This window comes from Labeo rohita, chromosome 20 (genome assembly GCF_022985175.1).
Source record: "Labeo rohita strain BAU-BD-2019 chromosome 20, IGBB_LRoh.1.0, whole genome shotgun sequence".
Lineage (NCBI taxonomy): Eukaryota > Metazoa > Chordata > Actinopteri > Cypriniformes > Cyprinidae > Labeo > Labeo rohita.
The window spans coordinates 23,743,822-23,765,434 of record NC_066888.1 but is presented as its reverse complement, the minus strand read 5'-3'; the positions used below and the strand labels follow the sequence as shown (position 1 = coordinate 23,765,434).

Below are 21,613 nucleotides of genomic sequence, written 5' to 3'. Positions count from 1 at the left end.
GACAGACGGCGGGACGACACAACCTCAAAATTAAAATCCTTCTCGTATAACAACGCAAAGCTTCTTTCCTCTCTGCAGTGGTGGCGGTATATACTACATTTTACTTTATTTGCTCTTGAGTGCCCCAGAACTATGAGCCTAAATCTATGGGCTACGTTTAGCAAATAGGCTATGACTGCAGCATAATATGTGTGAATCCAATGAAATACACACAAAACGAAAGTCTTAAAAGTCAATGTTCAAAGCCATAACCTGATTGAAAAGGTCTATTATGCATGTATTTCATAGCTACATACTGAATAGCCTAGATGGGCACAAATTTCTGTATTATGTGAGAAAAGAGACTGTTGAAAGATATGAGAGCTGTGACAGAAAAGTCTCTTAAACAGTTTGGTATTCATTTCACTTGTTATATAGAAAATAGCTGTGAATGCCACAATCAATCAATCAGAATTAAAGGAGTAGTTCACTTTCAGAACAAAAATTGACAGATAATGTACTCACCCCCTTGTCATCCAAGATGTTCATGTCTTTCTTTCTTCAGTCGTAAAGAAATTGTTTTTTGAGACAAACATTTTAGGATTTCTCTCCATATAATGGACTTATATATAGTGCCCCTGAGTTTGAACTTTCAAAATACAGTTTAAATGCAAATGGTTCTAAACGATCCCAGCCAAGAAAAAAGGGTTTTACCTAGTGGGGAGAAAAAAAAAAAAAAAAAAAAAAAAAAAAAAAAAAAAAATTTTGCAATTTTATACTTTTTAACCTCAAACTAGGGCTGGGCGATAATTCGATAACGATAATTATCGTGATATAATTTTCCTTGATAAAACGATATGAAGAGTTCAATAAATAATTTGTATGTGCTTAAAGTGGAACAAAACAGTCCGCCAAGAAAAACTGGGTCAGAATAAATTTAACCATATAAAACTGAGGTTGCTACAATTTTTCCAATGTTACTGACTGATAACAAACAAAAAGTTACCTCTGCATTCTCAAGCTAATATCAAATAAGCATTTCTAAAAAAAAAAAAAAAAAAAAAAAAAAAAAAAGTGATATTATTATTATTATTATTATTATCAGACAACCCAAACCTGTTTCTTGATTTGAAACTGATTTGAAAGGAAAATTAATGGTCTGGTTTCTACAACTTTCACTTTAGAGCAATAATCTGACTTTAAACTTGAAAGAAAGAAGCTTTGCGTGAAGACAGTTAGGATATGTCGAAAAACTCCCATCTCATTTTCTCCTCCAACTTAAAAATAGTCCTAATAATAATAATAATAATAATAATAATAATAATAATATATATAATAATATAATAATAATAACTTTTTTTTTTTTTTTTTTTTTTAGAAATGCTTATTTGATATTAGCTTGAGAATGCAGAGGTAACTTTTTGTTCGTTATCAATCAGTAACATTGGAAAAATTGTAGCAACCTCAGTTTTATATGGTTAAATTTATTCTGACCCCGTTTTTCTTGGCGCACTGTTTCGTTCCACTTTAAGCACATAAAAATTATTTATTGAACTCTTCATATCGTTTTATCAAGGAAAATTATATCATGATAATTATCGCCCTAGTTTGAGGTTAAAAAGTATAAAATTGCAATTTTTTTTTTTTTTTTCCACTAGATAAAACCCTTTTTTCTTGGCTGGGATCGTTTATAACCATTTGCATTTAAACTGTATTTTGAAAGTTCAAACTCAGGGGCACTATATATATATATATATATATGTATATGTGTATATATATATATATATATGTGTGTGTGTGTATATATTTATATATTTAGGGCTTTCAACGATTAATTGCGATTAATCGCATACAAAATAAAAGTTTAAGTTTGCCTAATATATGTGTGTGCACTGTGTGTAATTATTAGGTATATATTTATATTATATTTATATTAAATGTATATTATATATAAACAAAAATATTTTGTACATAACATTTCTCTTAAATATATACATTAATTTGTGTGTATTTATTGTGTGTATAATTACACACAGTACACACACATATATTAGGCAAACTCAAACTTTTATTTTGCACGAGATTAATTGCGATTAATCGTTTGACAGCCCTAATATAAATATATGTTTACAATTTTTTTAATTAAAATGTATAAATGGATACATATTTATATACACACACAATAAAAATACACACAACACACACACATATATTATGTAAACACAAACTTTTATTTTGCATGCAATTAATCAAGATTAATCGTTTGACAGCCCTATTTGAAACAGCTAATAACTGTTGAATGTAGGACATTTAAAAATATTTAATTAGGAGCTAATTTGACTGAAACACTGAGAAATAAGAGACAGAAATTCCAGGAGTACAAGCAGGGTGCTGCTCACAATGTTAGCGCATCTAATAGAAAAACATTACAAATGCTGTCCTTTTCGAAAGTCAATGAAGGAGGATGATATGAAAAGCAAAGGACAAGAAAAAAAAAAAGGTGTCCATTGTCATTCACAAAAGCAAGGCATAAAGCTTTGTTGGAAAAAAAGGTCAGATTTTCACTGCAAGTAACAGATACACTGACTCTTCTAATGTGTCCACAGTTTGTGTAGTAATTACTTACATCTCCAAACAATGACAGATCTAACTAACATCTGTAGATGGGAACGCTGACCACTATTTCCATGCACGTAACATCTGTGTATAGACTGAAATGACTTTCAGGAAACATTCGAATTCAAAACACTTCAAGAAGCATAATGACAATAACCTCTGGAGAAACCGAGTGAATTAGGGCATAGAAGCAGATTTCACTAAATGTTTCCATCTGTATGCTCTGTTGATAGAAGAAGAGGGACGTTGAACTGGACTAATGCAACACAACAAAATATCTCCACAACTGATTGTTAGAAATAAGAATCTAATAATAGTCCACTTCCCCACTGCTACAAGGTTTGTTCTCTGAATTTGCAAACTGAAAAGTAAACCAAGTGATAAAACCTTTCATATTTATTCATTCACTTGCTTAATATAGTCACACACTGCGAATACTGGAGAAAACGGAACATTTATGAAAGCTAGATGACCAATGGCATTTGAAGACAAAGCTATTCTCTGTGCACGCATATTGATCACAATGAACGTAAAGTTTGTACGTTTGAATCATATCTAGATCTCTAGTCTTACTGTGGGAGAGGCCTATTTATGCTTATGCTTCACAGGTAACTTAGTATTTCACAAATGAAATGATGGAAAGGGCGAAATGCAAAATATTTAGAAGAAGGTGTTGACTTTCAACCACTTTCCAGAGTCCTAAAACAGCTGCTCAATGTTGACAAGTTCCCACAGCAGTCAGTCCCTTTAGATTTTGCAATTTCAATACATATTTAAGCAATCTCTGCATTATTTGCAACAGCTTGCAACTTTTGTCTCATACTACCAATCACAGGGCTTCCAGACTGGAAGACAGTTTTACTAGTTCTTTGTTTACACATTCAACTCCATGGGAACTAACATAATTGTCAACAGGATTGTTGAGTTACTTTGTATTTTTGTCTTGTTTTCCAGTACAAATATCTAAATATTCTTAAATCAAGACGTTTACTTGATAAGCAAAATGATTTAAGATATTTAGTCTTGTTTTCGGAAAAACGTAACAAAATAAATTGAGTTCATGTTTAAACAGCTCATGTTTAAAAATAATCTGCCAGTGGTGTAAGAAAAATAAACTTAATTCAAAAGGGAAGACAAAATTATTTTTCTTACCAATGGAACATATTTTTACTTGTTTTAAGCAAAAACTCACTTAATTTTGATAAATGAAATCCCATCATTTTGTTTAAATCCACTACCAGTCAAAAGTTTTTGAACAGTTAGATTTTTAATGTTTTTAAAGAAGTTCAACAAGTCTGCATTTATTCGATACAAATTACAGCACAAACAGAAAATTTTCTAAATATTTTTACTATTTAAAGTAACTGTCTTCTATTGAATGAATTTTAAAATGTAATTTATTCCTGTGATATTAAAAACCAATTTTTCAGCATCTTTACTCCAGTCAAATGATCCTTCGGAAATCATTCTAATATGCTGATTTGCTTTTCAAGAAACATTATTATTATCGATATTTAAAACAGTTGAGTACTTTTTTAGGATTCTTTGATGAATAGAAAGATCCAAAGATCAGCGCTTATCTGAAATAAAAAGCTTTTGTAATATTATACAAAAGCTTGAAGTCAGTATATTTTTTTGGGGAAAGAAATTCTAGAAATTAATTCTTTTATTTAGCAAGGATGCTTTAAACTAATCAAAAGTGATGGAAAAGACATTTATAATGTTACGATAGAGCTCTATTTCAGATAAATGCTGTTCTTCTGAACTTTCTATTCATCAATTCTATTCATCAAAATGTTTTTTAATCAGCAAATCAATATATTAGAATGATTTCTGAAGGATCATGCGACGAGTAATAATGCAAAAAAATCAGCTTTGAAATCACAAGAATAAATTACATTTTAAAATACATTCAAATGGAAAACAGTTATTTTAAATAGTAAAAATATTTCAAAATTGCACTGTTTTGCTGTACTTCAGATGAAATAAATGCAGACTTGGTGAGCAGAAGAGACTTCTTTAAAAACGTATTGTTCAAAAACGTTTGTCTGGTAGTGTAAATAAGAATGTTTAGAATGTTTATTATAAATCACAACAACCTCATGACAGATAAACCTTACAGAAAAACATCTATAAAGCTATAATTTTGCTTAGTATTAATAAATTGTCTTTTTTATTATAAGAGATATTTTTAAAATGCACTGATTTTTATAACAATTAAAACAACACAAACCAAAGATTAAAATACCAATTATTAACTGATTAAATTAATGAGAAATGTGAGAAAATTAAATTAAATGCCTCCCACAGACACACACACACACGAAAAAAGCATAAATGTTTTATTTTAAAAAGTAACAGCTGAGAGAGTGGAAAGGGGTGTCAAAAATTGCAAGGTTTATAACAGCAAAGAGTGTGGCACATGTTCTCCATGGAGAAACTGATGTTTCACTCACACTGAGCTTGTTACAACATCCTGTACTTCTGAACTTTAGGGGCGAGACTGTCCCTCCCACCTCTGCTATCTGTAAATACAACTCCTGAGGCAAAGGAAGCAGTTAGCAGATGCTGCACTCACAGAAACTGTTGCCCCTCGCCCAAACTTCCATGCAGAATGGAAGCGGAGTTTGTCCGTCTCCCGTGAGCTTTGAAAAATAACCCTGAGTTGTTGTTAAACCCGGGCATGATCTGATAACAAGACATGGGACGCTGAGCCTCGAGTCCCCCTCTCGCCGTTCTCTTCTTTGCACAGGGTGGGCGTCTGTTCGCCTGGATCGAGCAGGCTCGCTTTCCTGTCCCTCTCACTCGTTCATTTGCTAGTTCGCTCTGGCGCGCTCTCCCTACCCCCACACATTCTCACAGGCTGCTGCACAAGCTTTTTTTCAAGAGAGATGTAGGTCAGCGCTCTGACGTCTGGGGAGGCACAGCTGAGCGCCCCTCTCCACGCTGCGGCAGTGAGAGACGCTCGCACCGACACGCAGGGAAGCAAACTGCAAGAGCGCGACGCAAGATATCGTCGTCTTTTGGTCACGCTGGAATCTGAATTTGACCGCTGATCATTTACTCATTGAGTTGTGAGGATATGTAAACAAAAACATTGGGGTCTTGCGTAAGACAGTACAGCAACTACATTACCAACAGTTGCATTGTATGAAAATACTTAAAATACTTGCCTTGACATTTAGAAAAAAAATATAAAGTTTAGCTGGACCTCACCAATAAAACAAAGAAAAACAGCCAGTAATCAGGCTATTTACATGGCTCTTTGTAATCGAAAGCCATCTGTTTATTTCAGTTTTAAAATTTACATATCCATGAGCTCCTCCACTGGAAACTCTGGAAATAAAGTTAAGTCATAAGGCAGGTTTACACTCTACACTAAAGTGTAAACACACAATGCAACTTGAAAACAAGCAAGTCCACATCTATCTCTCTCCTGGCAGGTTCACGTAAGGGACATGCTTATATGAACATGTGCTGGAATGTAGAGGGGTGACAGTGAGCTGTGAATTCAGACCACGAGCTTTGCATTTTTGGGGCCCTCAAAAAGTATTAAAGCATTTTCAAGTGGCAAGCAAAGAAATCCCTAGAGAAAGTAAAATAATATATAGGATAAAATCAATTTGATGCACCTGATGAGTTGGGGATGGTAAATTAATAACAACAACAACAATTATTATTATTATTAGTGTCAGGATCAATAATAATGATGATAATGACAATAATAACAATAATTTCTAAAAATAATAAACCTTACAACATTATTATTACCTATATAGTAATAACAACAACATTTATTATTATTATTTTTAATAATTATTTCTATTATTACAAAGTTGAATATTGTTAGAAAATTATTGTTACTCTCATTAAATTCATTCATTTTTTGAAAGATCAAACTAACTGCAGTCTCTCCCTAAATGTATAGCTGTTAAACGATTAATCGTGATTAATCGCATCCAAAATAAGTTTTTGCTTACATATGCATACATACAGTATATATTTTTGAAAATATTTCACATAATATGAATGTATATTCATATAATTGGTATTATATATAAATATTTTTAATATACAAACATAAAAAATTTCTTAAACATATACATGCATGTGTGTATTTACATATACATAATAAATATACTCAGTACACACACACACACATATATATTATGTCTATAAAAACTTTTATTTTGAACGCAATTAATCGCGATTAAACCAATGCATAAATAGACTGAAATATGGCAGGATAAAATAATATTTGATGCTGCTGATTAGACTCCAACAATAACTAAAACAGGTATAACTGGTTGCTAAAATAATAACAACAATAATTACTATTATAATCATCATTATTGTCTTAATATTGACAAACAACAACAATAATAGTATATTTTATAACTTGCAAATAAAACAATACATTTTACTGTTTATCTTTGGAGTACATTTTAATATTTCAGTCTTTCTGTTTTAAAATTCCATGTTTAATTCAACATGCTGACAATTTATAATTCTAAGTAAATCTTGCATCTATTTTAGTCAGTGTAGAATAATATTTGGCAGGATAAAATACTATTTTATTCACTTGATTAGACAAAATAACAACTATAATTGTTTACTGGTTGGTATAATAATAAAACTAATTATTTTACTCTCAATTCTAACAATAATTATTATTATTATCATCATTATTGTTATTATTATAACTGAAAACAATTATTATTATTTATATAAGCTGAACATTGTTAGACAGTCTTTACTTTTATTAAACTCAAATAACTGAAACATCTAAATAACTGCATTCTAATCCTGCACCTATTTTTGTCAGTGTATAGTGGTATATGGCAGGATAAAATAATATTTTATTCACCTGATCAGACATAATAACAACAATAATTGTTAACTGCTTGATAAAATAATAAAACTATATTATAACTAATTATTTTACTCTAAATACTAATAATAATTATTATCATCATTGTTATTACTATTACTGAAAACAGTTATTTATATAAGCTGAATATTGTTAGACTATCTTTCGAAGATTCTCAACTAAATCAAAGCACTTCAGCTTCAAACCTGCAGCTACAATTTGACACTGTCAAACCTGAGGTGTCAGTAAACACTATGCTGAATCTGTTGTAGGGCTGAAACAATTTCTCAAGTAACTCGAGCAACTCAAATACAAAAAAATAATTGAGGCAATATCAAACAAAGAGTGCCTCAGCACGATTACAAATGTGATACTGATTTTATGCAACAGTTCATCAATAAACAAGAAGTTAATATTAAGATACTTACATTTTAGACAGCACATTGCCTGTTTTTGCTCTTTTTCGCCAACAAATAACCATTCCAAACACAGCCAAACACTGTTTTGCGTCTTTGAGCAACATGACAGTGTTTCGTTCTTGAATGAACCATCAGTTAAATGATTCAGACCAATCGCAATGACTCACTTACTTAAGTGTGACTTGCTTCCACCTACTGGCGGTACTGATTTCACATTTAAAGTGTCTTCATTTTAAAAATACATGTAAATATCAGTATTCAGTGTTTTGTTTAAAATAACAAAATATTATGTATGCATTTGTAACTTCAAGTTAAATGCATTCATGTCCCTCTGAGCTGAATTAAATAATGGGTAAATTGGCCTATATCTAAATGCCTCAATTTCTAGATGTATGCCTTCGTTTTAGGTTGTAATGTTTACCTTTTTCTAAACAAGTGTGAAATAGATTCAATTCATTTATTATATATATATATATATATATATATATATATATATATATATATATATATAGCATTTTGAATATAATTTCGCAAAAACAAATGCATTAAATGGGTTTAGTTTTCATGGTTATTAATGTATGCGATTTCAAAAATGTTGATTTTTCTAAAAAGTTATTTTAAGAAACCCATCTTATTTTCTCTTGTATATTTAGTATTGCTCTTTGTTAAAGAAAAATGACTTTTTATCCGACTACTCGATTAATCGATAGAATAATCAGTAGAATACTCGATTACTAAAATAATCAATAGCTACAGCCCTAATCTGTTGACATGATATTAGCCTGCACTTCAACCAAAAGCACCAAGTAAAATGAGCAACACAACCACACTGCAAGCATCCAATCCAAATCTTTTGACCTCACTGTGCAGATCTGTATTTCACCGTATGAAAAGATCAAATGCATTTCTAAACACTCGAAAAGCAGTATGTGTAAACGCCACATCTTCTCCACCTGTTTGACAAACTAACCCATATATCTAAGCAATGTTTATGCTTATGGTTTTCCAGATCAAGCAACCTCAAGCTGGATCAGCCCCGCCACATGATCTCTTCGCTCAACATCAACAACAAATACAAAACACGAACGCATTCCAATTACCTGTTTAGTCCGTTCTCCTCTTACAGATGCTCGTTGAACTTTGAGAAAGCTTGGAGGATGGTGTTTGCTGGCTAATAGTACCAGACGGAGCGATTAGTTATGCATTCAGTCAGATGCAAATATTTCTACAAGCCCAGCACCGACGACTGAGCTTGCATTTGAGAGGTAAATCGAGAAAAGCGCAGTTCATCTTATTCGGACAGAATAATTCCGTTAATGTGCTGCTGTAGTGTCCGTTAAACCTTCCAGCTGAAGGCTAGCTAAGCTAACGAGGTTAGCGGGCTAATTTCAGGAGCTATTTTAAATCCAGGACGCAGTTTTCCCCCGTTGAACTCCGGGTGTTTGTTGTGGTAAATGCACTTTGTTGACGACGAGCTACTTCTTTATTCCCTCACGGAGCTGCAGTGCTGCTGTCATCCAAGTCAAATGGTCATTTGTGTGTTTAATTCTCGCGTTGATCTCTCCCCACCGCCATTTTCATCCTCGAGCTACACAAACAAACAGGAGGATCGCTCACGTCACGCAGAAGGTGCGCGACTGCGCTGATCTCTATGGCATAGCTTGAGGTGGTTGCTTAGCGACGCATGACTTGGAGATCTGATTGGCTGCGCAGGTTTGTGTGTGATTGAGGAATCGCTGGGCTGCGTAGTGTATGGACGTACAATGACGAGGCCCATCACTGTAGGGTAGAGAGCGCGGCCGCTCACGGAGGCCCATCGGGGTATTAGCTTCAATGAATATAACCTAAGTTTTCGTTGAATTGGAATTAACTTTACTGGACTGGTGTGTTTTTTTCGTTTTCCCCCCATTTTTCGAGTGCATCAAAACTGTATGCGAAACTGTCATGATACTGTTTGCTTACGCTGGATTTATAGGGTGACAGGTCGTGTTTTTATTTTGCCTTCCCACGTGGGAAATTGCCGTAAGTGGCAAAAGGGAAAGAGGGTGACACAAGTCGATGATCTACACGTGTTATTTGACCTAGATTGCTTTACTGCACGTTCCATATTACGTTTTTGTACTCATTATCTATTGAAAGCTTCAGGCACATCATATAAATTTTATTTAGCTACAATTTATTACACAGATATCGGTATTATATCCTTATTTTTTATAAAGTCAGCTAAATTAACTAAAACGAGAATGCAGAGCAGTTTTTTTCTTAAACAAAGTACTAATATTAAATTGCAACTAAAACAAAAGGATGTTTTATTTTTTAATATATACTGTTAACTTAAAAACTTGATATATTGTGAATTTGCTCATTATATATGGAAAATTATTTACAAATGTAAATGGGCAGTGAAAAAACTAATTTTGCTCATTTTAAATTAGAAGTGTTTAGAACAAGAAATAACAGCGAAGAAAACAAACTGAATTGTTTTAAGTCTTAAATCTATTCTTTGAACAATTTTATTTGTACTTGTTTACGGACATGTGATTTTCTTATTGCTTTCTTATTGTTTTATTTTGTTTATTGTTTTTATTTATTATTGTATCTGATTTGATGTCATTTAGATTTTATTGTCCTTGTATGTTCCTTGTTCTAAAAAACTACAATTAAAAACCAAAAATAGAAGCGAAATTAAAAAGCCTGAATGATTAACAGCCTGCAGAAGGGAGGTGGGACAACTTAGAGATATTGTGAAAGAAAAATAGTTTTCTTCCTTGTGTGTGACGTCATTATAATATACATCGAATAATAATAATAGCCTAAGTACATGTAAAAAGGCAATTAGAGCATAAAACATTATTTCTAAATATGATATTGTTGCATAAAATTGTATTTTTTGATTAAATGAATACAATGAAATGTATTTATGTATATTTTTGTTTTTGGTGTATTAAACTCTGCAGTAGTTTATTGTAAATTTGTTTTCTTTTGTTGTTTTTTTGTCTGTTGTGCATTGAATATATATTATTGTATTGTTCTTGGTTATAACATTAATAATAAATAAATGAATAAATAAGTACACTACTTATAAATTCCACTTCTTTAGTTTTATTTGTTATACAATAACGACTAAGAACTTTCCAATTTATGTTCCTACACAAATGAGGGAAATATATTTACCCAAACAAAAAAACAAAAAGAAGAGAAAAAGTAATAAAGAGAAATCTAATTGATTGGTTCCTGCACTTATCGTTAATTAAATCAAAATTGTCTTAAAAAATGTTTGGAGACATAAGTTCAACAAACAAACAATAAATAAATTATTCATATAAACACATACAAAAACGCAAACACATGTAGGCTATATACAGACGTATAGAAATATATATATGCGTGTTTGTTAAATTGTGCAGCATGCTTGCACATGTTAATTCTATATCGGTGAAGTAGTCACATGGTGGCCAACGTGAGTCTGATCCTATAGCCTGATCCTGAATTGTAATACACACTCCAAAAGACAAGGCGGCAGTATTACTAAAATAGTGGCGAAAACAACGTCATCTCCGTGCGACTGGAAATTGTCACAGCAAACGCGATGGCAGAATCAGGGTACGTATTTGGACTTTTCAGAAAGAAAATCTTAAGCAATCAGGGGTGGAGATATAAAGGTGTCCTTTACATTTTACATCTTTATTGTTTATATAATGTCTTTCATTTTTCAGTACAGTTATTTTTTTTACGGATGGTATATAAACGCAAGTAAATGGGGGTTTAAGTAAAGCTTGTTTTCACATGGAGCTACAGTCTGCCCGAACTGATGTTGATACTCCTGACGATACCTGTTTGTTTGCAATTCTGTAGGACTGATTTTCTGTACTGTACTGTGTAGACACATATAATGTGATTTTAGGCATTTTTTGGCTGTAGTAGCGTAAGTATCAGCACGATGATTTGTGTACAACAAGCTGGCAAAAAACTACTGTATTTGCACTAGCGTTAAAATGTTCATAACTTTATTTATTTTAAGCGGCGTAAGTTGTGAAAATATTGACGTATTGGATTGCTTGGGTAAGATCATGCAACATAGAACAGCCTTCTGTCTGTGCTGCCTTTATTTACTTGCTCGTTTTCTTCACTTTCGCTTTAGTATTGGCCTTGAATGTTTACATAGTACTGTACAGTACAGAAATATCAGCCCTATAGACCAGAATTGCAAACAAACAGGAATTGTAAGGAGTATTAATATCACTTATGTATTAATATCAGTAGCTCCATGTAAAAAACAAGCTCTACTTAACCCACCATTGGTCAAAATTATCAATACTTCTCATATGCCAAAAATCATTAGGATATATTAATTAAAGATCATGTTCTATGAATATATTTAGTAAGTTTGCTACTGTAAATTTTTTGAGGAAAACATTTCTGCATTTTTCTCCATATAATGGACTGGTTTGGTACCCTGATTTTGAACTAAAAAGCAGTTTAAATGCGGCTTCCAACGATCCCGAATGCAGTTGTAAGCGATCCCAGCCGGGGAAGAAGGGTCTTATGTAGCGAAACGATCAGTTATCTTCATTAAAAATCCATTATATCCAAATCCATTATATGAAAAAAAAATGCTGAAATGTTTTCCTCAAAAAACATAATTTCTTTACGACTGAAGAAAGAAAGACATGAACATCTTGGATGACAAGGGGATGAGTAAATTATTTGTAAATTGTTGTTCTGGAAGCGGACTTTTCTTTTAATATTGTACCACTGACTCATTTGCTAAACTATAAATCCAGTCAGATTTCTCATTCTCGCCGAAGGCCTCAACGCCACTTCAATATACTGAATTGAACAGACTGCCCCCAACTAGAGCTAACATGTGGAATACACCAAAAAAACTTATCTGACCTTCGGCTTGGTGTGTCCCGGCCTTTATCTGACACACACATTTAATAATGATCCCAGTGTTTTAAGTATGTCTTTCCTTTTTATTTTGTACATTAAGAATGATTTCTTATTAAACTTTGTGCATATTTATGTCTTTTAATCAGAACTGAGAGAGTAATCAAGCTTGTCCCTGAGAATCTTCTCAAGAAACGCAAGGCGTACCAAGCTATCAAAGCCACTCAAGCAAAGCTTGCATTACAACAGAAAAGGAAAGTGAGTATTCCTTCTTTACAACCTGCTTTTTATGAATAGACTAGTAATTGCTTCAGAGCAAAATTGAAATTGTTAAACTTCACCAGGTCCAAAAAGGAATTCCCTTGAAGTTTAAACGCTTGGAGGAGTTTTTGCAAAACAGCAAGAGGAAGAATCGAGATGAGGCACGACTCGCCAGACTCAGATACAGACCTCCGCCACCCATGCCGCCAGCAAAGAACGGCCTGGTGTTTGCTGTCCGCATCAGAGAGTAAGTTCTTATTCATCATTCATAATATCTTTTTGGGAGAGACTTCTGGTTCCTTATCCGGTATGGGGAAAAACGAGAAGAATAACAACGTGCAGTAAACTGTTTGCTCTACAAACCAGTGTGCTCATATAACACATGAAAATAATATGGAAAGAAACACCAATTTGCAATATGGATGAGACCAGAAGGCAGACCTGTAAAATTTACAAATGGCCGCACCCACTCTTACAGGAAGAAAAAGGTGGATGGTTCACCCAAAAATGAAAATTCTGTCATGTACTCAGCATCATGTCATTCTACACCTGATGGAACATAAAGTCCATCTCAACTAACATTTGTTCAGAGGATACAAACAGTAAAAAAAAAGTCTTTAAAAGATCTACTTTTCATAAAATGATTGACAGTAAGATGAAGTGAAATGGTTTTCATTTCTGTGCGAGCTATTATTTTAAGATTTGTTGCGTGGTCCATTATTGATTGTTCCACATCTGTTTGAATGTTTTTTTTAACTTAAGTTTTTAATTTTCTCTTCTCTTCTGTAGGATCAAAGGTGTGAGCACAAAAGTGATGCATACCGTTCAGATGCTGAGGCTGAGGAAGATCTTCACTGGCACCTTTGTGAAAGTCAGCAAGACGTCTATAAGAATGCTTAAAACTGTGGAACCTTATGTTGCATGGGGGTGAGCAATCATATAGTGTCCATTTTAAGTTTTAAAAACACCAGATCTGCAGATTGGCTTTGACTTTTAGCAGCTGTTGTTAGGGCTGGGCGATATCGCAAGATTGAAGTAACTTTTTCTTTATTAAACCTCTAGTTAAAGAAAATACTTTTCCAAGTGCACCACACATAAAGTTGTCAACATGATGTCAATGTTAAAACAAATCACTTAAATAGTGATTTGCAGAAAAGATGCCTCAACTACATCTTGTACAACTTGTCTCATACATATTATATGTTAAGAAATAACATCAGGAAAATGTTTAAAAAAAAAAAAAAATCCCAAAAGTCACTAATAGACTATTATTAAATATAAATATTTTATAAAAACCATGAACAGCAGCTTTCAGCCTGTCACTATGATGCAAACATGACATATCAGATATACAGTAGTAGTTATTCACAGTTTTTTTTTTCAGTTGCACTGCTTTTCCATTGTTTTTTCTGTGTAAACATGGACGCATTTGACTGTTGCACTCGCCTCTCTTACAGCGTCTCATGCATGAAACTGTGTTCTAAAAACACGGCGCTCAAGTCAAGAGAACTTCACTCCCATCTCCTTGCATGTTTTTCTTATTCCACTGCCCAAGTCGTGTTTTTTTTTGTTGTTGTTGTTGTCAGGGTTCCCCTGGTAAATTCGCATTTTAGGGGCTAAATATGATGTTATTGGGGTTGATTCAACCTGCGGACATAAAAAAAACACCCCACAGCAACAGTGTTAAAGTAGTCCAAAAGTAGACTTGGCAGCGCTGATCTTTGGCAACACAAAAGTGCATTCCTGTGCTAATGGCGCTTAGTGATTTGAGCGCGTCTCATGTGAGCCCCGACATTCGGTTGGATCGTCCTTTTCTCTTTACTGTTATTGTTGGCATATTGTAAAGTGTCTAATTTTAACGTTTGGTAATATTTCTATTCAAAATTGCGATTCCTCGATTTCTAAAAAATAAAATCATGGCAAAACTTTCAATTAGAATGAATCGATAAAATCTGAAACATCGCCAAGCCCTAGCTATTGTTGACTCTTCCACACTGTAAATCAGGACAAAAGTAAAATGTTTCATAGAAATTGTGTAGAATATTCCAGGTTTTTACATTTATTTGGATTCATGTAGACCAATTCGGTGTTTACAAACAATGATGACGTTTTTTTGAGGGCGGCTCCACGTCTGGTGGCAGAAGATGACAGTTTTCAAGTAGCAGTCTATGGAAGCTGTGGCATAAAACGGGTGCTCAACCCTGTTCCTGGAGATCTACCTTCCTGCAGAGTTCAGCTCCAACCCTGATCAAACACACATGAACCAACTAATTAAGACCTGAAGGAGCACTTGATAATTACATACAGGTGTGTTTGATCAGGGTTGGAACTAAACTCTGCAGGAAGGTAGATCTCCAGGAACAGGGTTGGGCACCCCTGGAATAAAAGAATTTAAAAAAAAAAGAGGTAAATTTGAGTATATATTTCAAACTAACTGTATTCTGGCGGATCCGAGATTATATCTCTCAATTCTGATAAGAAACATCCACTCGTCATTCTCTCTTTTTTTTTTTTCCTCTCAGCTCAAAATAATGAGTCCCGCACTTCTGCCTTTTTTCCCCCTCAGAATTGACAAACTCGCTATCGATGAGTTAAATCGAGATATAAAGTCTGAAACTGTGAGATAAAAAGTGTAAATGTAAAATGTTATAGTTAAAATAGTATTTCATGCTGTAACTGTAGGGCTAATATATGTCCCCTGTGAACAGCATATGTGAATTATTATGTAGACCTATTGTTTAAATCAAATTCATGCTTTAAAAGTAGAGTAACCATGGCAGGTTTCATCCTTCGGTCTGTCCATTTAAAGAGAAGTCCACTTCCAAAATAAAGATTTACATAGAATGCACTCACCCCCTTGTCATCCAAGATGTTCATGTCTTTCTTTCTTCAGTCGTAAAGAAATTATTTTTTTTCAAGGAAAACTTTTCTGCATTTTTCTCCATATACTGGACTGCTATGGTGCCCCGATTTTGAACTTCCAAAAAGCAGTTGAAGTGCAACTTCAAACGATCCCAAATGTGGTTGTAAACGATCCCAGCTGAGAAAGAAGGGTCTTATCTAGCAAAACAATCAGTTATTTTAATAAAAATAATACAGTTTATATACTTTTTAATGCCAAACACTCATCTTGTCTTACTCTGCCTGGACTGTTTTTGTTCCAGTTCATGACAGTTAGGGTATGTCATAAAACAAAAACATCTCACGTTCTTCCTCAACTTCAAAATCGTCCTATATTGCTGTTTTACCTTTTTTGTTAAGGGTGTTTGATCTTCTTTGCATGTTCACTTTGCAAAGACTGGGTTGGTGCTTCTGCAGTGATGTAGGTTGATTTTGAAATAATTTTTGAAGTTGAGGAAGAAAATTTTTCGACATACCCTAACTGTCTTGAGTCAGAATATACAGAGTTCAGGGAGAGAAAGGCAAGACGAGCGTTTGAGATTAAAAAGTATTTAAATGATATATTTTTAAATGAAAATAACCAATCGTTTTGCTAGGTGAGACACTTCTTCCTTGCTTGGGATTGTTTAGAGCCCTTTGAAGCTGCATTTAAACCGCATTTTGGAAGTTCAAAATCGGTGCACCATAGAAGTCCTTTATATAAAGAGAAATCCTAAAATGTTTTCCTCAAGAAACATTCTTTCTTCAGTCGTAAAGAAATTAAGACATGAACATCTTGGATGACAAGGGGGTGAGTACATTATATGTGAATCTTTGTTTTGGAAGTGGACTCCTTTAAACATCTCCGTTTAGCTTCAAATGGTGTCTTTGACGACAATATTCATTTAAAATGATTTGCATTCGGATTCTGACATCCAAAGGCACAGCGATACATATATATATATATATATATATATTTTTGGATCTTACCTGTTTCATTCCACTTGTTATCAGCGTTTTTCTGCCACCACAATGCCCGCACAGCTGCAAGTGACGTCTACTCCAAATCTGTCTATAGCTGGTGTTGTTCCTCTGTCCTTTTTGTTATCGAATTTCACTTGTTTGATTTATTGTTGTGATTCCCTTAACAGATATCCCAACTTGAAATCAGTCCGTGAGCTCATATTGAAAAGAGGTCTGACGAGGATTAATAAGAAAACTGTTCCTCTGACCGACAATGCACTCATAGAGCAGCATCTTGGTAAGTCATTGATCTGGGACATTTCAGTAGAAGACTGGGGATTTTGGGGACGTAATAAAACTTTAAGAATGAGTTTTAACAAGTAAAAGGAATTGTGCAGTCAACTTTTGGAGAGAGGATTTTTTTTTTCTTTCTTAAAGGAGAAGTTCACTTCCAGAACAAAAATGTATAGATAATTTACTTACCTCTCTGTCATCCAGGATGTTCATGTCTTTCTTTCTTTCAGTTGTAAAGAAATTGTTTTTTGAGGAAAACATTTCAGGATTTCTCTCCATATAGTGGACTTCATTGGTGCCTGCGGGTTTGAACTTCCAAAATGCAGTTTCAATGCAGCTTTAAAGGGCTCTAAACGATCACAACCAAAGAAGAAGAGTCTTATCTAGCGAAACGATTGGTCATTTAAAAAAAAAAAAGACAATTTATATACTTTTTAATCTCAAATGCTCGTCTTGTTTAGCTCTGCGTGAGCTCTGTGTATTCAAGACAGTTATGGTAGGTTGAAGAACTCCATCTCATTTTCTCCTCCAACTTCAAATCGTCCTACATGGCTGATTTGCCTTTTTTGTAAAGTGTGTTTGATCTTCTTTGCATGTTCACATTGTAAACACTGGGTCAGGACTTGATGCAGGATGATTTTGAAGTTTGAGGAGAAAATGAGATAGGAGTTTTTCGACATACCCTAACTGTCTTGAACAGATGTTGACGCAGAGCTAGACAAGATGAGCTTTTGAGGTTAAAAAGTATATAAATTGTCAATTTGTTTAGAAAATAACCAATCGTTTTGAGCCCTTTGAAGCTGCATTTAAACTGCATTTTGGAAGTTCAAATTCGTGGACACCATAAAAGTCCACTAGATGGAGAGAAATCCTAAAATATTTTCCTCAAAAAAATGTATTTCTTTATGACTGAAGAAAGACAGACATGAATATCTTGGATGACAAGGGGATGAGTAAATTTGTCTGTAAATTTTTGTTCTCCTTTAACATGATTCTCTAATAGTCCTCACATTCATAACATTTAATCAAACATTTAAATGAAATGTATGTTCTGAATGGGTTTCTTTTGTTTGTGTCTCAAGGACAATATGGGATCATCTGTTTGGAGGACCTTATCCATGAGATCTATTCTGCTGGAAAGAACTTTAAGGTGGTGAACAGGTTCCTGTGCCCGTTCCAGTTGTCAGTACCACGACATGCTGCAAGAGACAAAGCTGGACTAATGAAAGATGTTGGTGATCCTGGACCCAGAGCTGAGAACATAAACACAGTCATCAGGAAACTCAACTGAGCTAATGGACTCTCATGGACTGCTGTTTTATCACCTTCAGATTACACAAACAAAAAGAAGAGAACTAGCCCTCAATGCCATTATAACTGAATTTTCAGTTTAAATGCATATTTCCTCACGATAAGTCTGCCTTCAAGTGTTGACATTACATTGGGAAACTTTCAACATTGGGATCTTTATTCTTCTGATTATATTATTTTTATTAAACGATGCAAAATTTCACTGTTCTTTTTTCATAATCCATTTTGAGAATTAAGTTATATTCAGAAGTAATTATCCCTTTGCTTTACTCCCTTTCAACAGTCACACTACACTCTTCATTCCGCTGACTTCAATTCATATGCATTCAGATGCTGGAGAGCAGAAACGCAAGTTCATGTGAAGAAGGTTCACATTTTGCTGCTCCAAAGTTCAAGTTTGGTAAATTCTGACCTGCAAATTTGTATCACGTGAAACCATGTGACCAATAAAAGATTGATACATCACAGCATGATGACAAGCATAAATTTAAAACTACTGCTTTTCAGGAAAGTGGAGAAGATTGTATGGTTTTACATTATGGATTTATTATTGTAACATGTTGAATTCTATAAGTTTTTAAAAAGACGCTGCAGAGCCTGACATCATATCATGACCATTGCAGATTCTGAAAAAGTTTTGTATGCTCAAAATCTGGTGTGACCGAAGTTTTAGGCTTCATATTTCACAATGAGAACTTTTGAGGGTCAAAGGGTAAAGAGCTCAAAAATAACTTATTCGAAACATTTTTTGCACTTCTATTGGGAATAAAACTAAAACATGGTTGTTATGATTGTTCTCCCTTAAAGGGGTCATCGGATGCAAACTTCACTTTTACATGTTGTTTGAACATTAATGTGTGTTGGCAGTGTATGTACAAATCTACCCTATAATGGTTTTTAATTAATCTGTAAAAATAATATCCCCTTTTTCAAATCGAGCCATTCTCAGATGCCTGTTGTTGTGGCGTCACACCCACAGAGGCCGCTCCCACGATAGTTGATTGACATGAGCGTCTTGCCTCAGATCAGCTGTAACTGTCGACCTTCATTGTTTCGATGCTGGAGCAGGGATGTATGTTAGGCAAGAATATCTCTGATTGAGCGATTGAGGTGTTGTGTTGCTGGATGTAATAATGAACATAGTGGCTCATTTGCATTTAAAGGAACAATCCCTCAGAATGAGATGATTTTTGCAGAGCTCATTTTGACAAGGTAAAAAAGGTGGTGTTTTACACAACAATTGAGAATTTTTAACCAAAGTATTTTATAGACTTTTCATTAAGACCCTAAAGAATCATATCAACTTGTGGAAAATGGGCATCCGACGACCCCTTTAAAAGCCCTTCAAAGGTATCATTTATGCAGATTGGGAGACTTGAATTTTGGGACATGTGACAGTTGAAGGTAACGAAGAGCGTTAAATGGTCTCACACTTTAAAAATGATCTAAAATGACAAATTGGTGATATCTATGCTATTCAGGTTTTTATTATAATTATTAGTGCAAATTCAACAAGAGGATGAGAGGAAAATGACAACATACAAATATTGTTGTGGTCAACTATCAAGTCAAAGTACAGTGTGAAGGAATTACGTTAATTATAATAGTTAAAAAGAGTAATAAATTCTGTTTTCTCTATGGAAGGGAGTTAAAGAATTACCAGATGTAGTTGAAACCTAAGCCAGTCTACCGATCACACTGAAGCAAAGGAGACGTGTAAAGTTGATCTTACATCAATAAACATGATTACTAATTTGCAGTGTGACATATGCTACAATTTGCTATGCAGTACCAAAACCATGGAGTTTTGGTTTTGTCAGTTATTACACAGAAAATATCCATTCTTACATAAAATCACAGTAAAAACATTTACATAGAAACTAGTTATATGTAGATTGTGTTTCCTTTATTATATTATTTATAAAGAATGAGAAATTCGGTTTTTAAAGTGCCCATTGTTTCTAATGTATTTTGTATATTACAAACATGTCTAAAATAATAAATAAAATAAGTTAAACTTTAATAAATAAATACATTTGAAAAAACAAACAAACATACAAAGTACACAAATCTTTACCATTTTTCCCAATTTCATTTTCCAAAACCATCCATATAAATCTTACATCAAGACAACGGCAATTATGTATCAGATTCAAAAAATTAATCGGGAAAAGTCCATGAGTGGGGACTCGAACTCGGGACGCCCAGAGCACTGCGGTGCTACATGTCGGCACGCTATCGATGGCTATCGATGCCGACGAATGCATTGATTTTTATTTAAACTACCACTCTGTAGGTTATTTAACCATGTATGATGTCTTTGACAGTGTTGGGGTAGTTACTAATAATGTAATATATTACTCATTACTAGCTACCCCTTTCAAAAGTAATGTTGTTACTTTACTCATTACTTTCTGGCAACAGTAATTAGTTACACTAGTTAAATTACTTTTTCCTCACACCCCACAGAAGTTGTAACTGTGTATCTTCCACATAAAGTCCTTCTACTAACAACATATTTCTGCCTCATCATTTGACCAAAATCTTCATTGGATAGCAGTCAGAAGTTATTACAAACACTCAATAGTGATTAAAAGTGACATTCAGGTAAAAGTGTTGTATTAATTTAATTAATTGTCATGTGTAGCTTGAAGCTAATTGTAATTCTGTTATCCGTTATCCATATACGATTATATTTCATTATGTATTTTGTCAAATCACATAAATTTGTAAGAAACTGTTTAAGTTTCCAAGAAGATTTTAAATTATAGTAATATAATGTACCACATGCTGATCAGAGGAATGTAGGTGGGATGTAATGCCAGAGTAAAGTAATGCCATAACTTACACAACAGTGTTCAGATCATCTTTTTTCCTGACAAAATCAATATAAAACAATATTTCTATCTTCCGAATGTAAGCTTTTCCATATTCCAAGCTTGCCTGCTGCACTGGGGACATCCCGTGCATGTGCGAGTCGTGAAAATAAATCTAGGAATTATTTAATTGTTGGATTTTAAATCAGAAGGTTGAGTAACTAAGTAACTAAGCTGTTTTATGAAGGGTAACTGTAGTATTATTGCTGAAATCTTACTAGTAATTAGTTACACTACTAGTTACTGCAAAAAGT

At 33.7% G+C, this 21,613-nt stretch overlaps 2 protein-coding genes across 4 annotated transcripts in view; one reads left to right on the top strand and one right to left on the bottom strand.

Annotated features, from left to right (window-relative positions):
• The window catches only part of ncoa1 (nuclear receptor coactivator 1), a 74,560-nt gene extending 65,092 nt beyond the window's left edge, over positions 1-9,468 (bottom strand). For all 3 annotated transcript variants that reach the window (XR_007829950.1, XM_051138225.1, XM_051138226.1), the window contains exon 1: positions 8,985-9,468. The gene's annotated coding sequence lies outside the window, so the exon portion shown is untranslated. The remainder of the gene's footprint in view (positions 1-8,984) is intronic.
• A 1,920-nt stretch (positions 9,469-11,388) lies between these two features.
• Positions 11,389-18,950, top strand: rpl7l1 (ribosomal protein L7-like 1). The gene is made up of 6 exons (XM_051092151.1): positions 11,389-11,487; positions 12,924-13,032; positions 13,119-13,282; positions 13,825-13,962; positions 17,067-17,176; positions 18,255-18,950. Exons 1-6 carry the CDS (start codon positions 11,474-11,476, stop codon positions 18,461-18,463), a joined length of 744 nt encoding a protein of 247 aa, XP_050948108.1. The 5' UTR covers positions 11,389-11,473; the 3' UTR covers positions 18,464-18,950.
• Positions 18,951-21,613: the final 2,663 nt, after the last annotated feature.